Here is a 10,824-nt window from a genome sequence, read left to right on the forward strand (position 1 = left end):
GAGTCTTTCTAGGCCAGTGAGTGGTAATGACACAATTGGCTCAGCAGTGCTGTGCACTATTGCTTCAAACTCAGCGCAGCAATTGCTGTATTGTCCGTCAGTATGTGTGTGTCTGTGCACGCGTGAGTGTGTGTGTGAGAGATCTGCTGGCCGTTCGTATTGTGTTTATAGTTGTAATTCTCATTCATTCAACCTCTGGATATCAAATATCTTGTTTTGTACCGATGATATGAAAGGAGCCACGTAAATGTGAATTGTTAAATAATCTCTCCCTGCTTAGCCTCAAACGTGTCAGGGTGCCCCCAACCGCCCTCCTGTTTATTCAATGAGAACCACATCTGTTAATTTTTTTTAAAAAAAATACTATATCAGCTTGAAGAACCTCCTTGGCTGGTGGTGGTCTGAGTTTCACTGTCTGCGTCCTGCGAGCCTGGTTTACGAATGAGCAATGTTCTCAACATTAATGGGGGTTGCATTTTCATATACAGTAATAATTTTTTTAAAAAAGAGCAACCCTACCTGGGGGTATGTGGGGGTGGGGGGGGGGGAATATAAAGTTTCACTCAAAAGTTTTATATCCCAGATCAGGGGACCTGTAATCAATTGTCTGGTGTGTGTGTGTATATATATAGTGTGTATATGTGTATGTATATATAGATGTATATAGTGTGTATAAGTGTATATATAGTTGTATATATAGATGTATATAGTGTGTATAGATGTATAGTGTGTATGTATATATATATATAGTGTGTATATGTGTGTATAGCGTGTTTATGTGTATATATAGTGTATGTGTATATATGTATTGTGTGTGTATAGTGTGTATATGTAGTGTGGGTGTAAATTACTTACACACACACACATACACACCGATTGCATATTTTGGCGCGCACACTGCAAAGTAAAGGGGAACAGCGCATCAATGAATGGGGGGTGGGGGGGGGGGTGGGAGGTGTGTGTGGGGGAGAGGGGGGGGGAGGTGTGTGTGGGGGAGAGGGGGGGGGGAGGTGTGTGTGGGGGAGAGGGGGGGGAGGTGTGTGTGGGGGAGAGGGGGGGGGAGGTGTGTGTGGGGGAGAGGGGGGGGGAGGTGTGTGTGGGGGAGAGGGGGGGGGAGGTGTGTGTGGGGGGGAGGGGGGGGAGGTGTGTGTGTGTGGGGGGGGAGAAGGGGGAGGTGTGTGGGGGAGGTGTGTGTGTGTGTGGAGGAGAGGGCTTCCCCCCAAAAAAAAAACTTTCCCAAGAACTTTGTGGCGGGAGAGGAGAGGAGAGGAGGTTAGTGGGGGAGAGAGAGTTCAACAAAAATAGTTAATGGATTGATTGATTGATTAAGAACAGAGGAGTGTGAGCGCGAGTCGCCGCCGCCGCCGGAAGTCCCGCCGGAAGTTCTCGCCGCTCTGACCCCTCCCGCCCCCGCGGTGCATTGTGGGTGTCGGTGTCTGGCGGCCATGTTTGCCGGTGAGAGCTGTAAACAAAGTGTCCGGGCGCTTGGCGGCAGCTTCCTGTCCTGAAGAGGGGAAGAAGGGATAAATATCATTCTCTTTTTTTCTCTCTCACTCTCTCTCTTTCTTCCCTTCCCCCCCTCCCCCTCACTCCTCTCTCTCTCTCCCCCCCCCCCACACCACTCTCTCCTTCCTCTCTCTCCCTTCCGCTCTCCTCTCCTCCCTCTCCCCTCTCTCTCCCCCCCTCCTCTCTCTCCCCCTCCCTCTCCCCCCCTCCCCCTCCCTCTCCCCCCTCCCCTCCCTCTCCCCTCACTCCTCTCTCTCTCCCTCCCACCACTCTCTCCTTCCTCTCTCTCCCTTCCGCTCTCCTCTCTCTCCTCTCTCTCCCTCCCCCCTCCCTCTCCCCCTCTCTCTCCCCTCACTCCTCTCTCTCCCCTCACTCCTCTCTCTCTCTCCCCGCCCCCCCCACCACTCTCTCCCTCCTCTCTCTCCCCGCCCCTCCCCCCACCACTCTCTCCCTCCTCTCTCTCCCCGCCCCCCCCACCACTCTCTCCCTCCTCTCTCTCCCCGCCCCCCCCACCACTCTCTCCCTCCTCTCTCTCCCCGCCCCCCCCACCACTCTCTCCCTCCTCTCTCTCTCCCCGCCCCCCCACCCACCACTCTCTCCCTCCTCTCTCTCCCTTCCGCTCTCCTCTTCTCCCTCTCCTCTCCCTCCCTCTCTCCCCCTCCCCCCCATCCCCTCTGCCCTGCCTGTGTGTCCTGCCCCCTGTGTCCTGCCATGTCTCTGGGGATGTCCTACAAACCTCACCTGGTGCCTGGTGCCTCGGTGCTCTCCCTGAGCCAAGGTGAGCAACCAACACTCTTCCTCTGTGTGTGTGTGTCTCTCTCTCTGTCTGTGTGGGGTTTTAAGTTCCTGGGGAAAGGGAGTCTGTGGGAGTTTTTGTTGTGTGTGTGGTGGGGGGAGGGGGGCAGGTGATGAGTGGGGGAAAGAGGGAGATAACGTGGAGATTCTGGCCAGGGTTAGATGGAGGCAGGGCAAGAGGGTCAGGGGTTGATAGCAATTAGCTGTAGAGTGTTCACTGGGGTCTCTCTGGCTCTGTGTGTGTGTGAATGGCTTGATATTGGTGCTGAGAGCAGAGGTTTGCCTGGTATTTGGCAGCCTTTCTCTCTCTCTCTTTCTCTCTCTCCATCCATTCACTGCTGGAGGTTAATGAGGACTGGGAGCTTCCTTCTCTTTTGTTGGTGGAAGAGAAGGAAAGAAGGGAGGGAGGATGAAGGTGGATCAATGATGCAGACTAGCGTCTGTTGGTGGGAATATCTGCTCTATTCCCAGAGCAGAGCAAGGAAAAAAAAGCCACTGGTGGATGGAGGAAACGGATGGGTGATTTATTTAACTACTGTACATATATATGTATTTTTTTAAAGATTTATATTTTAAGTCATTTTTATATATATATTTATATTATACTTTGTTTTTTAAATACAAGTTTTTAACAGTGAGTGCTTTAAAAACTTTAGAGAAAGTTCTTTTTGGAGAAAGAAAAGTTCTTTTTATGGATTAAAGTCACCTTAGCCAGTGCTGGTGGGTGTGTCTACCCCCTTACTGAGGCCACGCCACCTGGCTATACCTTCTATCATGCCCTTCGACCCAACCGTCATGGTGGTGGTGTGGCCCTCATCTCCAGGTCCTCCTTACTCCTCTGGATCCTTCTCCTCATTTGAGCACCTCACTCACCATCACCCCTCCAATATCTGCTTAAAAATCCTCGTCATCTATCATCCTCCTCACCTATCGTCCCCCCAAACCCTCATCCACTTTCCGCTCTGATATCTGCACCTTCTTGTCTTCCCTCATCTGTTCTGAACGCCTCATCATCTTCAGTGATTTTAACCTCCACTTCACCCCTTCCTGCTCCACATCTGCTGACTTCTCTCTACTCTCCTCTCACAACCTCTCCCTCCACATCAACTCCGCCACTCACATCCATGGTCGCCCGCTAGACCTGGTGATCACCCGGCGCCTTACCATTTCTGATGTCACCATCACTGACAGACATTTCAGTTCACTATTTAATCTCTCTTAACTCCTCCATCCACCTCCCTGCCATCCACTCTACGTGTATCTCCTATCGCCTCCCTCAAATCTCAGGTGCGCTTTGCCGAACGTACTTGGCCCAAATCCAAATTAACGGTTCAACATCAGATCTGGCTGGACTTCACCAAGACCTACTGCTCTGCCCTCGCCTCAGCTAAGTCATCCTTTTATTTCCCAATTCATCTTGGAAGCTAAGGAACCCAGACTCCTCTTTTCTACATAAACCAACTCCTCTCTCCACCCTCCCACACTTCTGCCATTCTTTCCTCCAACACCAAGTGCGAGGAGATGATGGATTTCTTCGAGTACAAAGTCAAGGGGATCCACTCTGCCACCTCTAGTCCCTCTACCTGAACCCCGTCCCCACCCCCCCGCTCGCCTTCCAGCCCTCCCAACCCTCCTACCACACTTTTGACCCTGTCTCCCCCTCTTTGCTCACCTCCATCATTTCCTGTATGAAACTCACCACCTGCTTTCTTGACCCCGTCCCTATTCCTCTCCTCGCCTCCCATCTCCACCTCCTTGCTCCCCCTACTAACCTCTCCCTGTCCACTGGAACCGTACCCATCCCCCTAAAGACAGCCGTCATCACCTACCTCAAAAAACCTTCCCTTGACCTATCTCTGCTCTCCACCTACAGCCCCATTTCAAACCTTCCTTTTCTATTAAAGGTCGTGGAACGAGTCACGTTTCGCTCTTCCTCTCCCAGCGTTCTCTCCGTAAACCCCCTTCAATCTGGGTTTTGTGCTGCTCACAGCACAGAGACAGCCCCGGTCAAAGTGACAAATGACAGTCTGTCCACCTGCGACCAGGGCTCTCTCTGTCTCCTCGTCCTTCTCGGCCACTTTCGATACTGTTGACCACTCTTCTTCTCCACCTCATTGGTTCTGTTCTTGCCTGGTTCCAATCCTACCATTCCCACTGTGCACTTTGTGGCCACCAACGGCTTCTCCTCTAACCCCCACACAATCATGTGGCGTCCCTCAGGACTCTGTCCTTGGTCCCTTCCTCTTCGATGTATACATGCTCCCACCTCTACCCTCAACTCCAGGACCTTTGATATCCTGGCTAATTGCCTGCCTGACATCAAGTCCTGGACGAGAGCCAACTTCCTCCAGCTCAATGTTGGCAAGACAGAGGCCCGTTTGCTAGGCTCCCGGCAGCACCTCCTCACCTCAGCCGCCAACATTATCACCATTCATGGCTGCACTCTTCACCTCACCAAGCCAATCCGAAATCTTGGTCTCCTTTTCGACCCTCAGTTATCCTTCAAACCCCACATTTGTGCCGTGCGTGACCCGTTCCGCCTTTCCACAACTCCGCAAAATTGCCCGCCTCCCCCACTGCCTCTCACCACGGGCTGCCGGCACCCTGATCCACACTTTCATTAAGTCCTGGCTTGACTATGCCAACTGCCTGTTCGCTGGTCTACCTAGCTCCTCCCTCCACAAACTGCAGATTATTCAGACCTTTGCAGCTTGTGTCCTCTCTTGCGCCTGGTTCCGGGAACCTATCACCCCCCTTCTTGCCCGGCTTCACTAACTCCCCTATCCTCAGAGAATCGAGTTCAAAACCCTTGTCCTTACCTCCAAGGCCCTCCACGGACTTGCTCCCCCCTACCTCCCCGACCTCATAACCCCATATTAGCCTCTCCGCTCGGCGGACACCGGCCTGCTTCAGGTCCCCGCACTTCCCGCCCCACGAATGGCGGTTCGGCATCTCTGCCCCCACGCTCTGGAACTCTATTCCGCAATCCCTCTGCCTCATCCCCTCTCTTGCCTTCAAGTCCCATCTGAAGAGCTTTCTCTTTGAACGTGCCTTCGGCTGCCCTCCCACCTCCACCCCTCTTGCTCTTCTGACCCCAACTCCCAGCTGGCGTCCAAGACCCCCGATTGTCCAGCGCCTTGGGGCATCTTTCCGATGTGAAGGGCGCTATACAAGTGCAATTTGTTTTGTGTTTAGAGGAAGGAATAAACTTGTGACATTTACCATTTGTGTATTTTATACTTTGATGCAACACTGAATGTTCAGCTGCAGTAGTTGGATTAAATGGTTACAGTTTTAATCTGAGATGTGTATTGATTGCTCCAGGCTGGGGTAAAAACATTTAAAAATATATATATATGTATATCTACTAACTGCCCCGGTGTAGCGACGCTTGCAACCAGTTTCATTTAATTGGTGTTCTCTCTTTCTTCTGGCATTTTTATTTGTCTTTGAAAGGCTTGATCTTCGCTTCTTAGGCATCTTTATTGCTTAAGATTAAGAAAATGTGCTATTGAACTTGTTGACATCCCTTATTTGCACACATTCTTTTGGGAGGACTCCTGACACACAGACAGACATTTTGTCTTTATTAGTATAGAAGATATATCTCTCTAGAAGGGTGTGTGACTTCTGTCAGTACTTTGTTGCAGAATACCATGCATACCTTTTGGGGGGCTTAATTAAAGCATCGTTTAATATATTTTTCAATATATCTCATCAACGATAGCAGATCCCAAAAAAAACAATATGCCCATGACGCTCCTCCATGCAAGATCTTTCCGATGAGGTATAAATCATGTCTCTACGTCAATTGGGTATTGCGCTCTTGGTGGACAGATAGACATTTTGTCTTTATTAGTATATAAGATAGAAGATGGATGCATCGCTCTAGAAGGGTGTGTGACCTCTGTCGCTACTTTATCGCGGAATACCATGCACAACTACTTTGTTGCAGAATATCATGCATACCTGAGGCCTCCCACTGACGCCTCCCATTTGAGGCACATTTGTTTAATCTTAAGGGATAAAGATGCCCAAGAAGCGAAAATCAAGCCTTTCAAGGACAACTAAAAATGCCAGACGAAAGCGAGAAGGCCGATTAAATGAAACTGAAGAACAAAGAACAGGACGGTTGTATTTCGACGCAGAAAGGCATGCTAGAACACGGCAAAATGAACTGCCCGCTCAAAGGACAGCATGGCCGGGCTTTAATCCTGAAAGGACGGCAAGCGAACCGCAAAACGAGTTTCCCCCTCAAACACCAGTTGGGCTAGACTTGGATGCAGGAAGGCATGCAAGACACAGCAAAATAAATTGTCCGCTCAAAGAACAGCACGGTTGGACTTGAATGCTGAAAGGCCTGCAAGTATGGGACTTTGCTTAAGGTGTACACACAGTGTTTATGGCGTGTTAAATGGTTTGTGAGTGGTATCACTGAAATCAACATTCCATATGGGATCCTTTGCTTGCGAGCGTAACTGCAATGGCTACAGCTAGTGTGTGTGTGTGTGTGTATATAATATATATATATACACACATATATATTAAAAACAACCCCCCCCCTGCTTGTTATCAGGATTTGTTTTAATAAAGTATATTTAAGGGTTGGACAAATTTGATATTTTTTAATGTGTGAGACAAAAAACCTTAATCAGTGGCTGATCTCACATTCACAGTTATGTCGAGAGAATCTTTCATTCACTCCTTCCTTCAAAGACACAGAAAGAGAGGGACAGACACATATATACACACACTAACAGAGACAGAGATAAAGAGTAAACTTGAGCTGCAGTTTTTGTGCAGCCTCTTTTTTTCTCTTTTAATTTTACATTTGATCCAGGAGAATAAAGGGGGGAAAGTAACTCTGACTAATTTGTTCTTAATTTTTTTTACAATTATTATTGTTAATGGGATTTAGTGTATTTAGAAACGCTGTATTTTTCGCATTTCACACTGTGTGAGGATGAGGCAGACAAGCGGGTGGGTGGGTGGGTGAGGCGACTAGTGTCTGTGTAAGGCAATAACAAGTCTGTCTGCCTGATAATCTCCGGTCAAAAAACAAACCCAAAATGTGCACAAATGCAGCGGAGGATTGGCTCGATTTCACTCACCGTAAGTTCAATCTTCAGCAGAGGCCAGGGAATAAATAAATACATGTAAATGTCATTGTATTTTAAAGACTAAAACCTTGGTTTTCCTTTTTCAGCAGAATGTGTAAATGTGTGTGTGTGTGTTGCAGTGCTGTGTGATGTGCTGTAAAAGGTTTTTCTCTCTCCTCCAGGGAGACAGATACAGGGATGCTCAGGTGCTGACCAGGCGCTAACACATTGTTATCAGATATGGATGTAAAAGGTTCAGAGATGTTTTGGATCGGGAATCTGTGGCTCTGTTCTGTGTGCGAGGCTCGTGCATTGCTCTGCTAAGCAGGGCCTTGCTGGCTCTCTCATTCACACACACACACTGGTAGGGATGATGATAGGGATGAAATTCCTGATGTCCCACAGCTGGAGGTTGTGGGTGACACAGCACTCGGGGGAGGGAACAGGGTCAGACACAGTATTAACCCCTGCGCAGGTAGAGACCCCGCCCCCCCCCCCCTGAATTAACTCTTTATTCTCCCACTTCAGTCAATTGGTTAAAGCTTGGATATCCAGCCCGGAGTTTGATTTTAATAATAATAATTCTTGCATACAGCGCCTCATCACGTCATTGAGACATCTCAAAGTGCTTCACAGGACATTGTGTATATTGTGGCCGTTTTAACTCAGGAGTGACCTTCAAAGGTCATGTCAGCATAATGTGGTGTGTGTGTATGCGCGCACCTGTGTGCGTGCGTGTATGTGCTCGTGTGTATGTGTGAGCACTGGCTATGTCAGCCTGCCTCATTTAGTGGGAACCCTTTGGCCTCATCAGATCATGGCAGGTTCCAGCCCCACATGCTAATTCATACCAATGCTTCTCCCACAGTGGGAAGCCTTCCATCGCCTTCCGGCAGTATGGGCCCCTCGGTGCAGGCCTTCAGACCACTGTTCAACGACTATGGACCCCCATCTATGGGCTACCTACAGGTAATGTGGTCAGTCACTTGTTTAGGCAGCTCCTAACCCTGAGGCTGAGGACAGTGTGTGTGTGGTGGTGGTGGTGCCCTCAGTAAGAATGATCATGAGTGGTTTGATGAAAACCCTTCAATATCAGCCTTGGAGAATAACCACCTGACTATCCTCCAAGTACAGCATCAAGCTGTTTCTACAACAACAAATTACATTTTGTATAGCGCCTTTCGCATCGGGAGGATGTCCCAACAGACTAGTTGGGCAAAATGGTATGTTTCTGTTCTGTAACGTTCTTCGTAACTCCTAATGATGATGAGCACCTGTGACAAGCAGATTACTTCTCTTTTGAGATTGCCCTGAAAATGACATTTGTGGGACGAAACATTGATATGTTTCCAGTGATATTTCCAAATATCGCCCGAAGCTAATTGGATTCCTTAAGCCTTTTTTTAAAAATGGAAAATGTAACTGATTTAAATAACTTGACATGGTCCCTGCTAAGCGATGTGCAGGCTGTGTATGTGTATCATTGTACTCCTGTAACTTCTCTCTCTCTCTCTCTCTCTCTCTCCACAATTCGGCATTGCGATCCAGGGTGTGAGCAGCAGTCAGGTGCCACAGAGCAAGTACGCAGAGCTACTCGCGATCATCGAAGAGCTGGGGAAGGATATCAGGCCAACGTACGCTGGGAGTAAAAGTGCCATGGAACGTCTGAAGAGAGGTGAGTTCTATTTATGACGGTGCTGATTCTGTGGTCTGTGTTCAATCGTTAACGAAGTGAGGAATAGTTTAATGGATTGTGGGACATTGTGCTTAGAACATGCGGTGGAACCATACACTGATGTATCCGAGCTTCAGCATCAATTAGTGGCTCTGTGGGTGGGTAACGGAGGGCTTCTGTGCCCTGTGGGAACAGATACAGTATAGATCACCGCCTTCACAACCACAACTATTCTTTATTTCCGTGTATTGCGTTTGCAAACGATTTTTATTTGCTCACGTGAAAACTATTGCTGTGGGTTCTAAATTCATGCCTTTATTTTTTGTTCTTGCGTAGGAATTATTCACGCCCGGGGTCTGGTACGAGAATGCTTGGCTGAAACTGAACGCAATGCAAGATCGTAATGCTCTCATGGTTTTGAGGTTACGACGGACTTGTGGGGTGGGGGAACGGCAAACTGTCAATCTTTTTCAAATGTTATTTCTGGAAAAAGAAATTTCTCTTCTTTTGCAATGTGTTTCTGACCACACTGTTTTCTGTACGTTAGGCGTCATCATTTCTGCATTTGGACAAAAATGAGAGGTATCTGTAATGTGTGTTTTACCCTGAGAGACCCTGAGGAAGAATTCAGCGGTCTACTTAACTCCTCATTCTCGCCTCGTTTCCTCGTGACAAAAGACTCATATTCCCAAAGGCCACGTTGTTTTGCCTCTCAAATAACAACTTGCATTTATATAGCGCCCTTCATGCCGGACGGCATCTCGGAGCGCTTAAAAGCATTTGGCTTTGCATGACAGAAAAAAATATGCCTTTCAGTTGAGTTTTAATATCACTGGGGGCTAGGCCCCGAGGTGTTGGTAGCAGCAATCGTATCACTGTTTGAAGGGAATAAAAAGTATTTTTGCACAGAGGGGAAACAGGAACTGTCCTGCCCCTTGGAAATCTCAACATGGTTTATTACTTGTGCAATTATAATTTACAGTTCAGCTACTGTACACAAGGTAAATGTGCATCTTTGTATTGTATTTATTTCTCAATGTAATAAAGCTTATTTTCATTAATGGTGTTTGGAGGGGTTGACTCCTGAGAAAGATATTGCAGGTCTCTGGTTGGATGTGGTGGTGCCCAGGCGTTGGTTAGAGTCTAATCCCTACGGTTCTCATTGCAGGTTCAATCATGCACAGTTTACACATTAATTATGTAGAGCTTGCACATTAATTAAATGGAATTTGCACAGTCACTAAGTTCCTGCTTCTTTAAGAACTCGTCCATAATTCCCAAGACACAGGACTTTCCTCTTCGCAAACTCCAGCCCAAGCATTAATTTAACAAAATAAGCAAAATAGCTGAAACAGCAACCTGACGTCAAGATGCACATGTTTGTCCCAGTTCTGCCCACGTTGTGCCCTGGAGGAATACTGCAGCTGCTCTAGCCTCTCATTGTGGCAACATAGCACAATGCTGTATAAATCACAAGCATTCATTAGTACAGAACGCTTCCAGAAATGTGAAATGTCCAGACAGCGGGCTACAGCACCAACGCTTGATCCGCACATTTAGTTCAGATATTAACAGTGGGAAGTGCAGGGTTTGGTTTGGACTCTGTCCATCCTGACATTGGGAGCGGTGTACACGCTGTAACCTGGCTGCAGCCCCTTTTTTTTTTCCGTCCGCCAGGTGCCTTGATAAATGCGGAAACCCACCACCATGCTTAAAAATCTCCAAACTAAACTGCGATTTCCGTGCATC

General features: G+C 48.0%; 1 protein-coding gene across 3 annotated transcripts; it reads left to right on the plus strand.

Annotated features, from left to right (window-relative positions):
• The first annotated feature begins 2,188 nt into the window (after nucleotides 1-2,188).
• On the plus strand, nucleotides 2,189-10,136 carry LOC103188014 (cyclin-dependent kinase 2-associated protein 1). 3 transcript variants are annotated; one of them, XM_007907810.2, is made up of 4 exons: nucleotides 2,189-2,284; nucleotides 8,269-8,369; nucleotides 8,949-9,075; nucleotides 9,412-10,136. In XM_007907810.2, the coding sequence occupies exons 1-4, from the start codon at nucleotides 2,218-2,220 to the stop codon at nucleotides 9,477-9,479; spliced, it is 363 nt and encodes a 120-aa protein (XP_007906001.1). In that variant the 5' UTR covers nucleotides 2,189-2,217; the 3' UTR covers nucleotides 9,480-10,136. The 3 variants fall into 3 exon arrangements, with proteins under 3 accessions (XP_007906001.1, XP_007906003.1, XP_007906002.1); XM_007907812.2 differs by lacking the exon at nucleotides 2,189-2,284 and adding an exon at nucleotides 6,378-6,667; XM_007907811.2 differs by lacking the exon at nucleotides 2,189-2,284 and adding an exon at nucleotides 7,294-7,413.
• The last annotated feature ends 688 nt before the right edge of the window (nucleotides 10,137-10,824 follow it).

The sequence above is a fragment of the Callorhinchus milii genome, unplaced genomic scaffold (genome assembly GCF_018977255.1).
Source record: "Callorhinchus milii isolate IMCB2004 unplaced genomic scaffold, IMCB_Cmil_1.0 Scaffold8, whole genome shotgun sequence".
In the NCBI taxonomy this organism is placed as follows: domain Eukaryota; kingdom Metazoa; phylum Chordata; class Chondrichthyes; order Chimaeriformes; family Callorhinchidae; genus Callorhinchus; species Callorhinchus milii.

What these genes read in the sequence shown, in the direction of transcription:
- LOC103188014 (XM_007907810.2), top strand. Translation starts at nt 2,218, where the DNA reads ATGTCTCTGGGGATGTCCTACAAACCTCACCTGGTGCCTGGTGCCTCG. An exon ending in CATCTATGGGCTACCTACAG is followed by an intron (nt 8,370 to 8,948) that starts GTAATGTGGTCA and finishes ATTGCGATCCAG; the next exon opens with GGTGTGAGCAGCAGTCAGGT. An exon ending in CATGGAACGTCTGAAGAGAG is followed by an intron (nt 9,076 to 9,411) that starts GTGAGTTCTATT and finishes GTTCTTGCGTAG; the next exon opens with GAATTATTCACGCCCGGGGT.